Source organism: Triplophysa dalaica, chromosome 1, assembly GCF_015846415.1.
Source record: "Triplophysa dalaica isolate WHDGS20190420 chromosome 1, ASM1584641v1, whole genome shotgun sequence".
Classification (NCBI taxonomy): Eukaryota; Metazoa; Chordata; class Actinopteri; order Cypriniformes; family Nemacheilidae; genus Triplophysa; species Triplophysa dalaica.
In genome coordinates, this window is record NC_079542.1 from 2,931,382 (window position 1) to 2,951,267 (window position 19,886).

The 19,886-nt window shown below is 36.9% G+C and overlaps 3 protein-coding genes across 6 annotated transcripts; 1 reads left to right on the top strand and 2 right to left on the bottom strand.

The window, feature by feature from the left end:
* Positions 1-601: 601 nt before the first annotated feature.
* mrpl15 (mitochondrial ribosomal protein L15) lies at positions 602-3,534 on the bottom strand. The gene is made up of 5 exons (XM_056755953.1): positions 3,373-3,534; positions 2,003-2,160; positions 1,717-1,882; positions 1,123-1,246; positions 602-1,033 (listed from the first exon to the last, which is right to left on the bottom strand). The coding sequence occupies exons 1-5, from the start codon at positions 3,475-3,477 to the stop codon at positions 696-698; spliced, it is 891 nt and encodes a 296-aa protein (XP_056611931.1). The 5' UTR covers positions 3,478-3,534; the 3' UTR covers positions 602-695.
* lypla1 (lysophospholipase 1) lies at positions 719-7,903 on the top strand. Of its 4 annotated transcripts, none has more exons than XM_056755984.1 (9): positions 719-853; positions 4,858-4,889; positions 5,012-5,077; positions 5,466-5,513; positions 5,603-5,673; positions 5,762-5,835; positions 6,142-6,243; positions 6,334-6,507; positions 7,479-7,903. In XM_056755984.1, exons 3-9 carry the CDS (start codon positions 5,031-5,033, stop codon positions 7,530-7,532), a joined length of 570 nt encoding a protein of 189 aa, XP_056611962.1. In that variant the 5' UTR covers positions 719-853; positions 4,858-4,889; positions 5,012-5,030; the 3' UTR covers positions 7,533-7,903. The 4 variants fall into 4 exon arrangements, with proteins under 4 accessions (XP_056611962.1, XP_056611945.1, XP_056611954.1 ...); XM_056755967.1 differs by lacking the exon at positions 719-853 and adding an exon at positions 3,842-4,255; XM_056755976.1 differs by lacking the exon at positions 719-853 and adding an exon at positions 4,510-4,724.
* A 346-nt stretch (positions 7,904-8,249) lies between these two features.
* LOC130428133 (regulator of G-protein signaling 20) lies at positions 8,250-13,337 on the bottom strand. Its single transcript, XM_056756002.1, has 5 exons — positions 13,247-13,337; positions 12,217-12,404; positions 11,621-11,701; positions 10,307-10,541; positions 8,250-9,418 (listed from the first exon to the last, which is right to left on the bottom strand). The coding sequence occupies exons 2-5, from the start codon at positions 12,399-12,401 to the stop codon at positions 9,233-9,235; spliced, it is 687 nt and encodes a 228-aa protein (XP_056611980.1). The 5' UTR covers positions 12,402-12,404; positions 13,247-13,337; the 3' UTR covers positions 8,250-9,232.
* Positions 13,338-19,886: the final 6,549 nt, after the last annotated feature.

The following is a 19,886-nucleotide window of genomic DNA, read 5'->3' on the forward strand; positions in this document are numbered from 1 at the left end:
CTCGATGAGAACAATCGGTCACTCTGCGTTGCGCACCGGCCGCGTCGCGCCTGCGGGGTTTGACGGAGTGACGCGCGCACCCGGACACAGCTGTCAGCGAGTAACAGCGCGTTCACAGGCGTCCACACATTGACGCAGCTGGTTCCTGTTTTTTCCCGTTTCCTCTCACCTGCTACCAAAGACGTTTCGCAACACTTCACTTAAAGCTGAATGTTTAAGGCCCAAATTATACGCATTGTCATTTATTTTGAGACGCACTCCTCACTGTAAAAGCATATACGGTTCACCCATATACAAAAATACATCATTTACTCACCCTTGTGTCATCCTAGATGTACAATACTTGCTTTTCTCAGTTGAACACAAAACAATCAGTTCACAGTAATTAAAGTATTTGTGTGTTCTAATTATGTCTTATTCAAGAAAGCTTTTCCTTATCTACATACAGATTATGTATTCAGGCTTTAGAAAAAGTTTTACAGATGCTTCTTGCTTCTTATGGTTTACACATTAACACATTTTCACCAGCAGGACAGGCATTCAATGTCCTGTATGTTTTTTGGGCACACCCCTTATTAAAATCAATAACTGAGGAATGGAATGTGGAATCGAATGTTTATTATAGACAATGAATTCAAACAATTCTTGAAACGCTTTCACTCTATATACACAGATATATATTAAGTCCATCAGCATTAAGAGCCATAATACTGCAAGACTTTCTCGTCGGTGGGTTTGAGGATCTTCTTATCTTCCATGTTAACCACCCATCCGGGCGATAACCCGAAAAAGATCTGACGAGGATCCTTTCTTTGCGCCAGCATATCGAAGAGTTCATCTTTTGCGATGTCAGGTAAGCTGTAGCCGTACTTTTTAGCCAGGGCTAGCCGCGCAGCTTGGACTTGATCCAGGTCGGCGAGGTAGCCGCGGTGATTGGCGTCTGTGTAGTATGGAAGAAGGTCTTCACCGGGAAGCATGCGCTTGGGTATGGGTTGTCCAGATATGAAAAAGGGCACTGGTTTAATGAGGACCTCTGAAACAAAACATGTTTTTCAGCATCAGCGTTTCTGACTTGGTTGGTGCCCGAAATCATGTTTGCAGAGTTTGTGTCAGTGTACTCACGTAGGCTACGGGGATCGTAGTAGCTTGTTGTAATCACACCCCCGTTTCGCTCAATGGCAGCTATGGCTTTCTCTGATGCAACCTGAACTTCCAGGTTAACTTTTGCACAGAATATATCAGCACCCTGTAACAGACACACACAATGCCTTTAATAAAAATTACTTGACCCATTAAATTGTGTTTGGTGCTGCCCCCTTCTGGACAGTTCATACAAATAGACACTTCATGGACCACAATTTCTTGGGTTAGGTTTTAAAAGATGACACAGAAAAAACTAACTTGACATATGGTTACAATTTCTTAAATAAATTCACTGTTGATCCCAACCTATATGACATAAATTTGGTGGTTTTCAGCATCTGACATTTCATATATTTGGAGTGAATGAGGATTGTCAAGCTAGAACATGACGCAGTGTCATTATTTTTATTAAAATGGCGAGCGAATAATGTATTTGTTGTGTAAATATTAACTTCAACAAAGTATGCATGTTGCCCAACTAAAGCAACACATTTTTACAAAATAACTTACAGGACAACAGTCATTTACACACAGTACTGGTTTTAATACAAACACGACAGTGAACACACACACCTCATCGACAAGCTGGATGCCATAGTCTCGTTTCAGCGGCTGGATCGCAACCCCTCTGCTGTTGACCAGTTGAGTCAGATCGATGGGCTTTGTGGTGTCAATACGGCCCAAATCTATAAGATACTGCAGTTTGCGCAGGGAGAGCGGGGGGTACTGCGGTCGACGACTGAAGAAATGTAATGCACACAAGTTAGACAACACAATGAAGTCTTAATAAAGACAGCACATAAATGCAAAAGAAGGTCTATTTAACAGCATGTATCTTCACAAGTGTAAACAATATTACCTGTGATTCGCATTGTAGCCATATTTTGGGATTACCAGGTAGAAGGGTGTCTGTCCGCCTTCGAAGCCCAGTCGGGGTCTGTTACCACGCTGCCGCTCACCTGTATGACCCCGTCCACTTTTATTACCCCCGTGCATGCCATGACCTCTTCGTGTCTCCTGTGACAAATTGTTTTGATAGTATTGTTATGATTGTGTCACAATTTAAACAAGATTTCATTTTACACATTGTACAGTTACCATCATGTAACACATTATGCATATTTGTACATGCTCTATTTTGCATATCCTTTTATTTTATTTTTAGATTCCTATTTTTACCCAACTTAAAATATATATATTTTTGTATATTATTACAACCTCATTTACTAGTATTTTTTTCACTTGCACACAGTAAAAGATGACATGTGGAATGTGTGTGACAAATAGATAGACTGAAATATATATAGAAAATGTTCAACTTAGTTAAAGGGATACTTCACCCTTAAATGAAAAGGTTTTCATCATTTTGTCACCTTCGAGTTGTTCCAAATCTATATAAATGTACTTGTTCTTTTGATGAACACAATGAAAGATATTTGGAAGAATGGTTATTGCCAAACAGATCTTGCCCCCTGTTGACTCCCATAGTAGGAAAAATTACTTGGTTCTGTTAAACACAAATGAAGACATTTTAAAGAATGTAGGACAGCAAACAGTTCATGGACACTTTTGACACCTGTTATTTTTTTTCCTACTATGGACGTCAATGGGGGTCAAAATCTGTCTGAATATAAGCGTTCTTCCAAATATCTTTCTCTGTCTTCTTCAGAACAAAGACATTTATACAGATTTGGAACAAATCGAAGTGAGTAAATTCCCTTTTTTTGTGAAGTATTACTTTAACAGAACTTTAATTGATATGTTTCTTGACACCTGTACAGAATTATTTACTACTGTTACTATCCTTTAAAAACCATTCAGAGGGAATTGCCGCAGCTTGCAGCTCTCAAAAAAGCCTTTGATATGATAAATTAGTAGAAACATACACAAAAAACTACAGTTGAAAACTCTCAACGTTAACTGTATTTGTGACAATGTCATCTCATACCCATAGATTTATAAAATATGGACACAATCCTTTACTCAAAAGACATAAAAGAATGCTACTTGCACTTTTATTTCGGTCTTTTTTTAATATTTGTGACATTATGTTTGTACACATTTGTGTTATATTTCTAAATAAACTCGCATTTTCAGTCATAAGAATACATCACTGCTTGCATTGGCCACAGCACTTTATATTAACGTTAACTGATGCTGGTCACTTACTAGCTAGCACGCTAAACCTCTAACCAGATGCATTTTACGCAAAACTTGCTGACAACTCACATTTTTCGTAGATCCCGGGTTTGGTCGAAGATTGGCGAGGTTTATACGAGGTAGATTCTTTACAATATCAATAGTTTTACCACCAGTAATTTTGTTCGCAGACATTGTTGAGCCATAGACATGCTAGTCAAGGGCAGAAGACACGGGACACCACGTGGTACATTAAACCGGAAGTACATGCGAGCAAACATTTGAGAACATTTTTCTTTAAGTTGTTAATGTCATGAACACAGGCAGATATCAAACAATAGTTTTCCTATTCTATGTGAACCATACTTTAGCATTATGTCACATTTGCTATTTTAGTGTAAAAATGCAATAATATTTAAATAATCTAATAGTCGGGTAATTAAAGTTATATGCAAAATAACTGCACAAATAACACGAAAACCAAGAAAACACAAATGCATGCTTGAAGTAGAAATAACTGACCAGTAAAACGGACCAATGATATTGCGCGTCTGGCAGGAGTGGGTGTGTCCAAGAGCGTGTCTCTCATGTTGTTGCGGTCATACATAATTCTGTTCCAGGATCAGCTCTTTGAATTCGGTGCTGAGATTAATGAAGCATGAGACAAGGCAATAAACTGACCCGAAGTCTACTTCACTGTTAATATACGGGTCACACGTCGAAACCTCCAAATGTACATGCGGTTACCGGGTTATCGAACACCGTGACAGAAGCGTCGTTCGATGCTTCCAACGCGTTGCCTCTATTGCGGAGTTTTGCGTTTATAAACATCGACTTTGTGCCTTTGGTGACACGTTATAGTGAAGAGTTTCTCTTATTGAATGCGAGGCTCAAGGGAACTTGTATGTGCGGTAATAACATGTCAGCTCCGCTGCCAGCGATCGTGCCTGCAGCGCGTAAAGCTACGGCTGCGGTAAGTGATCCTTCAACACTTAAATTTAACATCATATTTATATTTTAAATGTCAACTTAATGTATCGTTTGACATACGAATGCATAAGCAGGGTGTGGAAGTAGTTGTCACTTCGGAGTCCAGCGGGAAGACAGCGAATCGGAATTCCGATATCACAATGGCCCCGCCTCTTTAATGTTTTTATTGGTCAGCGGCAGCGCACATTGATACGCAGTACACGAGCGTTAACCAATGACAATTTAGCAAAACACAGCGCGTTCTTTACGCAGAACCTCACGTATTTGCGTCGCGTTTTTGTGGAATGCTATTTTTAACATATTGTAAATTCAAGCGTACCTATAACTTAACATCTAACACCTTAAAATTGTATAAATGTTGTCAGTTTTGTTAATGCTCAATTCCCCAGGTTTTGTTTTTACAAACTGACTGTTCATTTCAAAATTTTATGGCAGGATTTTCCACACAGTTCGTATGTTACGCTGCAATATAAATGAATATATATATTATAAAATGTGTTAATATGACACAAAATAAAAATAAATAATAATATTTAAAATGTATAACATAATGAAATATTAAATGTATTGTTTTTACTTTCCCAGGTAATCTTCCTCCATGGTCTGGGTGACACAGGGTAAATATATATATATATATATATATATATATATAGTATATTTTGTGTTGTGTCTTATGAAGAATGAACCTCATTACAAATGATACAGTTTTTTGCATCTTTTTTACTCTACATTTCTTCAGGCATGGATGGGCTGAAGCTATGGCCGGTATCAGGACCCCTCACATCAAGTACATTTGCCCTCATGCGTATGTACTAAATATCTATTTCTATGATTCATCTATATATAAAGCAGTTGTCGTGTATTATGCCTGTCTTGGCAATGAACAGACAAAATCTTTTATTTTTTTCTGCAATAGACTTAGACACGCCTTTCAATGCTTGACTTATTTTATGGATTCATGTGTTTATTCCAGATAAACCAAAATTTGCACATTCTCATCATGCTTATTTTGTGGAGATTTAGATTTATTTTTCATCACTAATCTTAATTAAGTAATCATCACAGTCATTTAAATCTTTAAGATTTGTTGTTTCTTCATAAACATGACTTCAACAGCATGACGTTAAGGTATTATGAGTGATTTGTATGTAAACATGGTCCCTCTCATTTTTCTCTATGATTTACCACGAAAGACCAGTCATGCCCGTCCGCCTCAATATGAACATGGCTATGCCATCCTGGTGAGAGAGACTTTTTTCAAATCACATTTACAGCATGAACTTACAGACCTCACCTGTCAATATTTTCACTAATTTGAGATTTGTTGAAGGTTTGATATTATTGGACTCAGTCCTGATGCAGAGGAAGATGAATCAGGAATCAAAAAAGCTGCCGAAAGCAGTTAAGTATAATATTAAATTTAATCGTGAGGTTAAAAAGAAACATCCATCTCCTATTAAATGTTTTTAACTTTTGCTTCGTTTCACAGTCAAAGCGCTGATTGATCAAGAGGTGAAGAATGGAATACCGTCTCATAGGATTGTCCTGGGAGGATTCTCGCAGGTAAATCCGTTTCAATCACATTTTGAATGAAAACTGGTTTTGGACGTTAAAGACCCACTGAAGTTCCTAAAATGCTTTCTTCTAACAAGCAAAGTAATGAGCAAATAATAAACAAAAGTCTAAACACTTTTGGCATTACTCCTTATTTATCACTACTAGTATGCACATAATATACTTCTCTACTTTACAAACCTAATTATTTTGACAAGGTTTATCCAATCACCTGACGTCTGCAAAAATCCAAATAAACCATAATTCGAAAATTCATAATGTATTCATAATTCATCTGTTTGTATGTATTTTAAGGGTGGTGCTCTCTCTCTCTACACGGCTTTAAGCACCCATCAGAAGTTGGCGGGTGTGATCGCCCTCAGCTGCTGGTTGCCCCTCAGGAACTCCCTCTCGCAGGTTGGATGGTTTACTATTACTTAATGGTTGGAGTTAATATCAACTGAATTAAAACGTGATGTTCTTTGTTTCTGCCCCTCTGTTCTGAAGTCAGCGATCAGCAGTAATAAGGATGTACCGGTGCTGCAGTGTCACGGTGATGCCGATCCACTAGTTCCGCTTATTTTCGGCTGTCTCACTGTGGAGAAACTCAAAACCATGTTGAACCCCACCAATATCACCTTCAAAACATATCCCAGGATGCCTCACAGCGCCTGTCCGGAGGTATTTTCATGACGACACACGGAACGCATTAAAAGAGTACATATCTTAAAAGATCTTAAGATGTAAACAAACCTTTGAGCAGAGAGAGTGAACTTCCTCATTTCCCATGTGTAGAAATAATTATAAAAAAAAATATTTGAACCATATCATTTTGAGGTGGAGACAGGTGTTGGAAAATACATTTTAAAAAGATCGATTCAATTTAAAGAAACAATATCAGAATCGATTCTTAACACACCTGCCTATAGAATAGTATCTGTATTTCGTCTGTATTTTTGTCATATCTCGTCCAGAGGATGGCGCCATTATTAAAGTTGAATTTGGAATTTTCAAGATTTCACTGTTGCACATTTACAAGGTTTTAGTTTTTTACAGTAATGTTTGGTTACTCAAAGTAAAAGGTAATTCAAAAGAAGTGTGTGGGCTATACTATTAACATGAGTGTGTATTTCATTAATTTAGCTGAGTGGGGGGGTTACACAGCAGATATATATATACATTCATAATAAAACATTTACATGCGTAAAATAAAATTATATTCTCATAAAATACGTTTTCCAAAGCTAAATACAATTCCCAGACGTGCAACTCTGCACAAATATTTCGAAAGTTAACAAGGAATGTAAATGTGCAAATCGTCACTCACGTGCACGTCGCTCCATAGGGCTACATGATATTAAAGGAATATGTGATCCAATAATGCTTTAAATCAATTTGAACCATATAAAAATTAATTTAAAACTTAAAAATGATATAACCAGCGAATGTTTCACATCGTCTTCTACAAATCATCGTCTTCCAATAGCATTTGTGTGCTAGTCTCTCTGCTGTCTAAGTTCACCTAGAACATGTAATGTATATAACTTTTTGTCGTATTGAAGTGATTCAGTAATTGCAAACCTTTCTAATTTTTAAATATTGTATAGCCCTAAACGAATATGATCAACTAACATGCCTTGTTTTTCCAACAGGAAATGATGGACATCAAACAGTTTATTGAGAAGCATCTTCCACCCATAAATTAATCAATAATCGGCCGTTTGACTCAATCGTTTGACATCGAGCTGCCGTGTCTTCATCTGACTGAATTCTGCCAAGTATTTCCAAATCCAGCTTGAACTGAGATCAAAACTGGATCCAACGAACTGTACTGTACTTGTCTACTCTAGTGTACGTCTGTAGGAGAACTGCACGCTTTTACTGTAGTAAACTGTGTAATATTTGACTCGGGCTAATGATCGGTTGTTATATATCCTAAAAGTTTCCACAACTACTGCAACACTTATTCTCTTTGGTTAACATTGTGGGGCATTACGTGATGTCAACACCCATGTGTTCCTGGGTGAAAGGGCTCATCAAATCGAGTTGGAATAAAAAAATCATGTGAATATCAGCATTCTTGTGTTAAAAGTCCTTTAGTGTGACGCATTGCTTATTGAAACAACATATTTCAACTAGAAAACTAGATGGGGACTTGATTTTATCATTGGGGAAATGGATCACGATGAGCCGAATTTGTCTGGAATGAATGTCATTTGACATTCCTACTGAAAATCCAAATAGTGGCCTTTGCGTGAATCTGTATTGTTTTTCAAGAACAGGCGTCCAGGATGAGTATTGTATTGGCTAACGCAACTAAAATTTCCGATTGTAACTTCAAGCAGGTAAATAAGTAGATTTCGTTTTATACATACACTTTCAAACCTTTTATATCTGTCTTTTGTTTTATTTACAACATTAGCACTTAGATTCCTGAATTATCAAGCAACATCAGCTCACTTTAGATCTATGTTATACATACAACCCATTTACTTAAACATTATTAATTTATCCTTTTGTTTCATTTATTTGTGCTTTATTTATACTTCAATCTATTTGTACAATTATCCGGTATACACACGTCTATCAAATGCAATAGCTGCATTTAAAAACATGCATGCAGGTCATACAGAGAAGATATACTATAGAGTTAATTTGTTCAGAAATCAATTCAGTCTTATTAGTTTGATATGTGTCTTGTAAGCGACATCTATCGTTTCACATCGAAACTAACTTACAGGATCAGTGTTTCGTGACACCTGTATTAGTTTTTCTATTGTAGCGTGTGAAGCAAGGCACAGTCACGGTGCTGCCATCTTAAGTGCATGACCACAGTACAGGCAGAAATATCAGAATATATCTTCAGTCGAGAAAGGAATCTGAAAGGATTCACAATGTCATCATTTATTCACCTTCCTGTGGGTGTTAACCTGTATGTGACTCTTCAGTGGAGCACAAAAGAAGATATTTTGAGAAATGTCTCTGTTGTTTTGTGTTCCTACAAGGGAAGTCAATGTAATTAGCTTATCGACAAAATATCAAAATATTTATGTTTTTCAGAAGAAATAAAGTCACGCAGGTTTTGAATGACATGAGAGTGATTAAATGATGAAAGAATTCTCATGTTGGGTTGAACTATCCCTTGAACTAAGAAAAATGCAACAACTTTTGAAAAAGTCTAAAACTTGTGTTTGAATGTCCTACATATAAAAGGTTTCAGGGAATTGTTAGGAAAGGAACATTCCAGGTTGAATGCAAGTTAAAATGTGTCATTTCTTTGCTCGTGAATTCCCGAACATCGAATTTTTTAAACTAAAGGACAACTGTTGTGTAGTAGTGTTTTATTTGTGTTTAACCTGGAAGGTTCCTTTAAGCTTGCTTTTGAGTTGTAGATGTTTTGTTTGTGTTAGGATTGATCAGACTGTTGAAAGCTCTTTAAGAGGTCCGTGTAGGTGCTGGAGTTTATGTATCGTGGGTAGGAGTCTCGCTGCATGAGCGTGTGGATCTGCAGTTGCGCTTCGTCAAAGGTGCACGAGGAGGGGTCCTGCATCTTACTGCTGATCAGTTCACGCGCCTGCGAGTCCAGACTCACCTAAACACACACGGTATTTAAAAACAATTCATTCTAAGGTAATGTGCACTTTGTATCAACTGAGAAAAAGTGGAGAACTTCATAAAATCTCCTGAATATGGAAGAGCAACATATGAGCCATCACATTTTCCTCAGTGGCCGTATGTACTTTGTTAGGTCAGAATATATATGAAGTGTTATATATAAATATTAGGGATGGACGATAAATCTTTCTGTCGTGATCATTCACTTACTGCTATTAGCAAAACATTGTTGATGTAGATACAGTATTTATGAATGTGTAAGTTATAGGAAAAAAGCATATTGCTTAAATCAGACTGCCGTCTGAATGCTTTCTGTCTCAAAACCCGTTAGACATGTGACTTTTAAGAACAATTTTCTGGGTTACTCTTGAAAAGCATTTATAATTTGTTTAGTGAATAACAAATATAACTGAAAGGTTTCAAGGTTAAAGAACCATTAACTAGTGTAAAGTAGACATGGTACAGGATTTTCAGGGGAAAAAAGAGAACTGATGGTTACCTTGTTTTCGGCAGTGAATGTTTAAAAGAAAAGCAGTTGTCAACTTTTTGCCTTTTGTTTTAGTCTTATATTAAAATTTAGATCCTGCATATCGGCCAATATATCGGTTATCGGGTTGAAATGTTAATGGATTATCGGTTATTGTTATCGGCTAAAATTTACATATCGGTTTATCCCCCCAAAATATATTATCAAACCGGAGTTAGTTTGTTTTGATCTAAGCCATAATAACTAAATATATATATACAGCTAACTAACACAATAAAAACAAGTAAACATAATAAAAAACCTGCTTTTTGAATATGTTTAAAAATGGAGTTATCTCATTTTGGAACCAAACTCTTCATATATTTAATATAAAAATACCTCTTTAGGTGACAGTACAGAGACGTAATCCTCATATATCCGTTTCACTGTCTGTTCTACAGTCGTTCTGTTGGTCTCTTTCTTCAGCTCCTCGCAGGCGAGCCAGAACAGCATGTTCTCTTCACTAAACTCAAACTTCAGGAACTGTTGGAAGTGTGCGCGACCTTCAGGGCTCTTGATGAGCTTCTCAAAGGATTCTGACCAAGACTGCACCTCCTCTAGTGTGAGCTCAAGCCTGCAGAAAACACAACACTGCTGTCATATCGCCCGCGCCTGGTAGGATTACAGGGAAGAAACATTCATTTCTCTACATTAGATCATTCCAAAACGTTGTATATAGATGAATCAGAATTTAGAAATTTTCTATAGCCTAATCATTTTCTATAAATAATAGTTTCTATAAAACCTTCTATAATAATGTGTTACATTGCATAGAGAAACCATTAACAACCTTTAGTTCAGAGCTAGACAATGTTGTGGACAAAAGTTTTAATCAAAATAAATATTAATAAATGCAACAGTTAGTTCACACTGAATTGCCATGTATTGAAGCGTTTTTTAAATGTCCATTTAAATGGTAATGATTATTCATTATAGATCAATGGTATTTTTTTAAATAAATATCGTTATTTTGCAAATGGCTTTATTAACTGGGGTTTTGCCAGGTAATGAACTGCCGATGAAAAATGAATTTGACATATTTTATTTTTAGATTTTTAGGAAAAAAGTAGGGCTGTCAAACGATTAAGCTTACATAACATATATCTGTGTAATGTGCATATTAATTTTGTATTTATAAAGACAAAACATACTTGTCTATATATTTAAGAAATATTTAAATGTATTAATTTATATTTACCAAGTTTATTAATTGTTAATTTTATATTTTTCTTAAATATATGCATTTATGTGTATGTGTCCATGAAAACAAAATTAATATGCACAGAACACCGACATATATTATGTTAACACAAACTTGTATTCTGTATGCGATTAAACACGATTTATCATTTGATTGACAGCCCTAGAAAAAAGTAAAACTATATACATTACTCATCTAAATAGTCACTAAAAGTGAAACAAATAAGATTGCTTGGTCTCAAAGGAACATAAAATAGGGTTTGCGAAATCTGCACTTTTCCCTACAAATGGAAAATTTGCATTTTGTAAATATAACAACACGTCTTTTAATGCCGCTGCTTGCATTATCAAGTAGGCCCACAAATGAGAAATGCTTCAGAAAAGTTTGGACCATCGTTCTACAGTATAAGACAAATGCGATATTACAATGTCACATATTGTTATACAACTCACTTCTGCTCTGGTTGGGCATCCTCTTCTTCGTCTGCGACCGTCGTCTGAATCTTTTCCTCTTTGCCAGAGCGTACCGTCAGACTGCACACATGCACGCATGTCAGAAAAACATGTTTTTTGGGCACTGTGAGCACTCTGTGAGACATTTACATCTCATGAGAGACTCCACTGGGATGGTGATGCTGTACGTGGGACCTGCTGCTAATTTCAGACTACCGTGAACTTAATGAAGTTTCCAGCTACAAAGACCTCACCTGTGCTCTCAGGTAACCACCCACCACACACGCATTACATAAAAACACACATATACTATGTCGTATCTAGCTACAAAAATCATTTTGTTTTAAATAATTCTTTAAAACGTAACCTGAAAAGCATGTTAAAATTTGTTACATAATTATACATACATTGGTTTACATGTGCATAATGATGTATATCGTAAGCTTTGGCCTTCCATGACAATGAGATTAGTTTAAAATGTTGTTCCTTGGTCTGCAGACTGCATGTGAATCAGTTTATAAAAAGTGAATCTGTCGAAAGCTAAATAAGTTTAAAATCTGAATGTCTAGTTTGTTATAAAAGGTGAACCTCCTCACCAGGAGCAGCTACAGCAGCAGCACCAGCAGAAGCAGCAGGCGTTCGGAGGAGCATTGAGCCAGTCCATGGTTTGCGTGTTCGGCTTTCCCGTCATCTGAGCTTTGGGGGGCGTACAGTGCACTTGGGTGGCGTTCCCAGCATCCTGCGACGGTCGTTTTCCCATTTCCACCCGTTCAGACCCCATGAGCTGCAGACAGAACTTGCAGTTGACCAAACGCTATGACACAGTGAGCGAGTTACCCATGCAACTGTTACCAATATAACACAAGTTCACATTCACAATTGTATCACGCTTAATTAATTTAAACCGTCCTCCAGGTAGGAAAAAGGTCCGCATACCATAATACACAGAAGACCTGCAGTGAACATTTATATCCAAAGAGACCAATTACAACAGAGCACCTGAGATCAACAGCACACACACACACACTCACAATATTTAAACATGCACACAAAAAATAAATGTCGTGTTTACAGTTATGAGGCTGTTCTTTATTTATTATTTTAATGGTAATATTCATCTTCAAACTATTTGTTTTTGCACACTATTCTGTCTTGTGTATATTGCATGGATGTAAAGTTGCATTCCATACACATAATGGCTATTTTTTCATGAAGGATATAGCATACATTATTTAGACCGCACAAACCATAAATACATGATATAATAAATACATGAATCCACATGTCTCTTGAATTTCAATTTTCCACATTCCATAATGGACTACATATTTTAATCAAACGATGGTTTCATTTATTAAGCACACGCATAAACACACACGTACACACACACTATTGAAATTCTATAAAACACACAATTCTGTTTGGTTTATTTCTGTTGTAGAGTGGATGGTTACAGCACTACAATACAGCAGCTGGACGAGCAGTCTGAAGGTATCTGAGATGCAGAGATCTCCTCTAATGGATTCCAAGAGAAACGTCTCTATTTTATGATCCAAATGTACACTAATTTGCATCAATGATCTAAGAAAGCAACGGTGTAATGTAGTAAAAAGCAATTTAACTCACCCTTTCATCAAAGGTGTCCAGTGAAGACTAACACCGGCCCGCGTTCACACGCCCATCATCTGCGCGCGCGCCGGTTCTCCCTCAGCATCAGCATCCTTTACGCATGCGCGCATCGGTCTCTGCTTCAGATGCGCTCTGACGCGCACACGTGCAGTCGAACGGGTATAGGCTTGTATTGTTTGGAAACACTTTTGTTTATATACATTATTCAAAACCACAAACGTAATATAATAATATCCTTATTATTGTAAATAGAATTTTTAGGATATACATGTAGGCCTTAACAATATTAACACAGAAGTATCAGCAGTTGTATCAACATAATAGATGGGGGATTGAGCTTTTTTATTGTCTGAAATAAGCACACAGAAGGAGAGAGAGAGAGAGAGAGAGAGAGAGAGAGAGTGCATGTTGCTTTATGCATATTTCCTTTGCAGCACTAGGGGGCAGTAATGTCATCTCTTTGGACGCTTAGAAAGTACACATAGATGCCATATTCGGCTTTACGTCGACGTGTCCGTCAACTTATAACAGTGAATTTTCAGTTGGTGTCAGTAAAAAGCAATGTTTTCATGACATAACATTACAAACAACGGAGTTTAAAATTCCTAAAAGAATGAGATAACTACACTGTTGAGTGTAATTTGGTTTGTGTTTTTCTATGTGTGAACTCACATTGGATGTTTTTAAACTATGGTAACTTCTTAATGTTGTGTTACACTTCCTCGCATTGGTCTTGTTGTATTGTAGTTTAGCAGTTATAATGCATAAGCACAGAGGCAAGATTCTTTCGTGTGTTTACGGACCTTTCCAAAATGGTGTTTGGCATCTATGTATACCACAAAGATGGGCCCCATGTATAGTTTTTCACTAATGATTTGTCTTTGTTTTGACAATATCCCAAACTATAAAAATCAAATATAATATGCCAAAAGATTAAAGAGACCATATTAAATGTACATAAAATTATCATTTCTAGATGTATTGTGGTCATTCCAGTCCGTGTCTGTCAAATTTCCTAAATACAGATATTACTGTTGTATTGCCTCAAAGTGAATACAAACTTTCTTTACAGTATTTGAGGTGTTTGCCTAATTTGTTTTCAGCTCACCGGATTGTGTTCAGCAATGTTAACTCCACATATCACCCCACTTTAAATTTCTTGTATAGTTTTCATTTGTCAAATTGTGTGAAAAGAGAAAATAGACGACTATGACTACGAGTGCAATTGGTACACCACTTCAATATGCACACACAGCCCAAAAGTGTTCGGAGGAACACTTGGGATCGATTTTTCGACTCTGCTGTGACATACAGTCTCACCACATTGTTCTCTAGATATCATTCACAGTGAAGCTGAATTTTCTCTTTCACCGTCCACAATTTCACGCTGGACTGTTCTTTGTTCTGTGAGTGGCAGTACAGGCTTGAACGATATGGTTCCTCTCATCTGTGACATTCTTTCTCGCAGTCTCGGGCTGCTTCAGATGTGCTGTTGTGCCCTTGTTGTATTGATGTAAGTGTGATGAGAGTTTTTAAACTCATTTTCATCCTATTCTGCCTTTTATGATGGACAGCTCATACTCTTTGAGGGTCAAGGGTCAGTTTGACATCAATAGCATTTAGATTGATCTCATATAGGCAGTTTAGTTCACAAGTACTTAACACTTCAAATGATAAGAAAATACATATGGACATGCAACTATTCAGTTAAAATTACACGAGTCCTTGTTCTTTTTTGACAGATTTAGGAAATAAATGCTGTCTTAAAGAAACAGTTCACACAAAAGTACTTCATCATTTATTTACACTTTACGGTTATCTTTATGGAAGAAGTTTGGCTCATAACAAGAGAAAGTTGTTTTGAATTGACGAGTAATTGATTCAGATTTTAATATTTCTTTATCAATTATTATTTAAATTGAAAAGTCACAGATGTAAAATGTGAAAGATCATCAGGAGTGTTCACCAAAAATAAGATGAAAACTCTCTTATCATTTATTCACCCTCATGTCATTCCACATCTGTATGACTGTATGAGCAGAACACAAAATATATTTCAAAGAATGTTGGTAACCAAACAACATTTACCCCCATTGATTTACATTGTATGAACATAAAATCACTGAGACCAAATATCTTTTGTTAAACCGTTTTGCAAGAATTTTCATTTGTGGTTGAACTATTCCTTCAAGTAACAGTAAAGCCTCCTTAATGGCCGTTCTCCTGGTCATGTCTTCTGAATAAAAGTGAAGTGCAGAAAGTACTGTAGACGAGTGCTAATGACCCATCAAATCACCACTCGCTCGCTTTCTCTCTCTTTCCATTCTCTCTCATCTTTCATTTGTTTTGAGTTAAACCGTGTCAAGACCTGACTTACTGCATTGCTTTTTGTTCCTTCATCAAAGGTCTCGACCACAGTCGATATGCAATAAACCAGTAACAATCATTTCTTCATCACTTATATATTACTCAACTCTGATTCTTCACGGTATGATAGATGAGCAATGCAGGTGTGATGAACGGGTGAATACGAATCTAGATACACATTTAGTTTCAGCATCGACCAGTCATCTGTGACGTTTGTGATGGCAGTTTTCTGACCCCGCACAGTATATTCATGACGCGTTTGGGAGTTACATTCAAGCTAATGTTGAAAAAATGAAATAGGTAATTTATTAAAGGAGTAGTTCACTTTCAAAATAAATGTTCATGATCATTTACCCCCATGTCATACAAGATGTTTATGTATTTGTTTCTTTAGTCGAAAAGAAATGAAGGTTTTTGATACATTCCAAGATTTTTCTCCATATAGTGACTTCGATGGACTCCAAACGGTTGAAGGTCAAAATGACAGATTCAGTGCAGCTTCAAAGGTCTTTTAACCACCAGATGATGAATAATGGTCTAATCTAGTGAAACCATCGCTCATTTCCTAAAAAAACTAAAAATGTATATGCTTTATAAACACGTATTGCTCTGTTCTTCGATGCGCGTTCATGAATTCATGTTATATGTTATTATGTTGAAAACTTGCCGTTCAACTTGTAAACACTGATTCGGTACTTCTGCATACGTCAAGTGACCTTTTCAACGTAAATACATATTTTTTTAAGTCATGAACGCACATCGCAGAAGAGAGCAAGACAAGCATATGTGTTTTTAAGCATATATTTTAAATGACAGATCGTTTCCTCAGGTATTTACGTGCAATTCAGCAATTGAAAGGTTTTTTCAAACTTTGGGCTTTTTTACTTGAAGGCCTTTGAAATATTGGTTAAGAGCTGTGGATTTATTGTTGGTTTCATCGAATGTTTCTTTCTTCTGATCTCCAATTCTGTCAAGAATTACACCAAGTTGTTCCAACCCTCTTTAAATGTCTTTGTTCTGTTTAAACACAAAGAAAGATATTTGGAAAAATGAAACGGACATTTCTGGGACATCATTGACTGCCAAAGTAAGAAAAATTTTAATGGTAGTCAAAGGTGCCCTAGAACTGTTTACTTTCCTAAATTCTTCAAAATATCTCATTTTGTGGTCAACAGAAAAAAAACAATAATTGTTACTGTGCAGGGAGCCTCTGAGCATCCGGAATCTTAACTCAATGAAGTCTGGAGTTAGCAGATATTGGTTTGTGCGATGGCAATGTGTCTGCGGTGCCAGTTTTCTGTAGTTGTCTATATGGTGAGCCTCTGGGGAAATCAGCACTTTCTCTACTCTATGGGAAACTCAAACCATCTTGTTGATGGATTTATCCCAGGGCGTCAAAGTCCTGCTGTCTCACTCTGAACATTTTGTGCCAATCACCTGAGCTGTTGTGACCCGTCATGTGATTAATCACTACGGAGTCACAGAAAAATTAGGAAATTACATTGTTGATTGGCTGACGGTGGGGGGCACGGTGGCTTAGTGGTTAGCACGTTCATCTCACACCTCCAGAGTTGGGGGTTCGATTCCCCTTTCCGACTTGTGTGTGTGGAGTTTGCATGTTCTCCCCGTGCCTCGGGGGTTTCCTCCGGGTACTCCGGTTTCCTCCCCTGGTCCAAAGACATGCATGGTAGGTTGATTGGCATCTCTGGAAAAAATTGTCCGTAGGGTGTGAGTGTGTGTGTGAATGAGTGAGTGTGTGTGCCCTGCGATGGGTTGGCTCTCCATCCAGGGTGTATCCTGCCTTGATGCCCGATGACTCCTGAGATAGGCGCAGGCTCCCCGTGACCCGAGGTAGTTCGGATAAGCGGTAGAAAATGGAATGGAATGGAATTGGCTGACGGTACCAGAAGAAATGTTTCGCTCTTGAACCAGAAACAATGAAGTCTATAGACAGGGAAGAATTTGAGCACATTTCACTATAGTTATGGCATCATGCAGCGTAACGGTAACCAGTTAAACTTACAGGTGTGACCAAAAGGAATGTCCAAAAAAAATATTTTAGGCATGTGACATAGTTTTACTCGTAAACTGTACCACATCTTTGAGAATAATTTAAAAAGACTTTGCAAAGGAGTTTGAATTGCTGTGGTCAAAAACAAAAAAATTTGTTTCAATTTTTTTGCTCTCATATATGGGTAATTCCAGCGTTATGGACGGGACATTTTGCGTTTTGGAAGTGACATAAAAGTTTCAGAGAATGAATTTGTTATGATTATATTGAACCATCTGTTTATATTTTACTGAACCCCTTGTTGATAGAGTCTAAACATCAAAAAATGTCAGTCTATAAAAAAATAAAAAAATAAAAAAATGCGTTATGGATGTGACAGAAAAAGACGCAGATTTTATGAAACTATAAACTTTGTAGGATTTCTGTAAAATGAAATGCACAATCCTGAAGCAGTAATACCAAATGAATGGATAAGTGATGCCTCTTTATAGAACATGAAATAGTAAATTTTCATGTGTCCATTTATGAGGAATATGAAGCGTTATGGATGTGACAATCCTGAAAATGGCTCTTACCTGACCATGAAAAATCATGCAGTAAAAATAAAAAAAAATGCTTTACAAATTTGAAGAGAGATCTTACATGGGTATTTGAACCACCAAATGTTAAAATCTGTGCTGTTACCATAGTAAAGTCTGCTGGTAAAAACTAAATGTTTTCGTGATGACGTTGACATTTTCATGGAATTGCCCATATATATATATATATATATATATATATAAGAGCGAAAGAAAAAAATGAACGATATAGTTTTTTTTATAAATGTAATAATTGTTAAAAAATAATTAGTATATATAAACTATTTTGAACATTTATAATTTTTCAATAGTTATATATTTGTACGGTATGCACACATATCTTTCAGTTTATGGAGTGAGCTGTGATATTACTGGACATCCGTGAGATCTGTCAGGTGGTAAAGGGACATTTTCTGAGTGCCTTCCATAAAAATCACTTTCATATTACAACCTTATGATTTAGTCCTGACAGCACAGAAAATTACACACACACACACACACTTACGGTCCATTTGATATTCTCTCCTCCCCGTTGCACAGTGGAAACTGGTTAGTTATGTCTCTGAGAAAAAATCTGTCATGACTCGCAGTTAATGAAAAGAGAGCGAGCCACTTAAAATGACAGCCGGGATTCATGTTCGTGTTAAAGGTGCGTTTTATAGCAGATTCAGAGTTGATTGATATGTCTAGATCTTTGCTGAGAAATGTGATTACTGTACTAGTAAGAGCATACAGTAGCCTATAGCAGACGTTTAGTATGGATGTGTGCTGGATGGGTTTGACTAATAGTTATACTAAGTAACGTTTGGATTCTGTGCCATTATAAAAGCTATGAATAATAATCAACCCTGGGGCTTTTCTAAAAGAGTTGCTTTAAATTGAGTTGGTTTATGAGGTTAAAAGGGTTTTCATCAACATTTATCTGCATTCACAGTCATTTCATTTTTGTGAACACAAACACATTCTCACAGCCATGCTTAAAAATAATGTGATGGAACCCATGGTGGGTCAAATATGGACAAATCCATCTGCTGGGTTAAATTAACCTAGAAAAAATATGTAATCTACAATAAATTTTGACTTGAAGCTGGGCTCAGATATGCGTAGAGCATAAAGAGGGTCTTAATTGGACAGATAAAGGGTCATTCTGTGTCAACTCAGCCAGTCTACAAAAATGCCTTTTTAAAGTTTGCATGGCTGTAACTCAAAGTATTGAAGATATTTTAATCTATAATTTAACCTTCTTAGTTTCTGTTGATTATTATTCATGTCTTTATTTTTAAAACCCCTTATGATGCTTGTCACAGTTGCTGTCAGTTTTTGTGTTTTGCATGTGTTCCCTTAATAGTTTCCCTGGTTGTTAATTGCCCCACACCAGCGAGTCTGGTCTAAGTCCGCGCTGGTTCGGTCCAGCCCCTAAAACTGGTCCGGTCCGGCCCCTCCGAGTCCCCGCTGGTCCGGCACCTGGTTGCAAGTACAGCCCTGAACAGCAGGTGTTGCACATCAGTTTCTAAATATTTTTAATAGGTTACCACATGATGCCAGCAGTATTACAATTCAAAATATGAATCACAGTCTCATGTCGATCATCAGAATAAGTTGTTCAAGGGGCAATACACTCCTTCCGTCGCTTCATCAGAAGTTGTGTATCCAAATTCATTTTTACAGTTGCGCCCTCTGG

Coding starts and splice junctions, on each gene's coding strand:
- mrpl15 (XM_056755953.1), bottom strand. CDS start 3,477: ATGTCTGCGAACAAAATTACTGGTGGTAAAACTATTGATATTGTAAAG. Junction 1,247..1,716: donor GCATCCAGCTTGTCGATGAG/GTGTGTGTGTTC, acceptor TGTCTGTTACAG/GGTGCTGATATATTCTGTGC. Junction 1,034..1,122: donor CTACGATCCCCGTAGCCTAC/GTGAGTACACTG, acceptor GTTTTGTTTCAG/AGGTCCTCATTAAACCAGTG.
- lypla1 (XM_056755967.1), top strand. CDS start 4,187: ATGTGCGGTAATAACATGTCAGCTCCGCTGCCAGCGATCGTGCCTGCA. Junction 6,244..6,333: donor TCAGGAACTCCCTCTCGCAG/GTTGGATGGTTT, acceptor TCTGTTCTGAAG/TCAGCGATCAGCAGTAATAA. Junction 6,508..7,478: donor CTCACAGCGCCTGTCCGGAG/GTATTTTCATGA, acceptor TTTTTCCAACAG/GAAATGATGGACATCAAACA.
- LOC130428133 (XM_056756002.1), bottom strand. CDS start 12,401: ATGGGGTCTGAACGGGTGGAAATGGGAAAACGACCGTCGCAGGATGCT. Junction 11,702..12,216: donor TGCTGCTGTAGCTGCTCCTG/GTGAGGAGGTTC, acceptor GCATGTGTGCAG/TCTGACGGTACGCTCTGGCA. Junction 9,419..10,306: donor CTGTACTGTCACCTAAAGAG/GTATTTTTATAT, acceptor GTGTGTGTTTAG/GTGAGTCTGGACTCGCAGGC.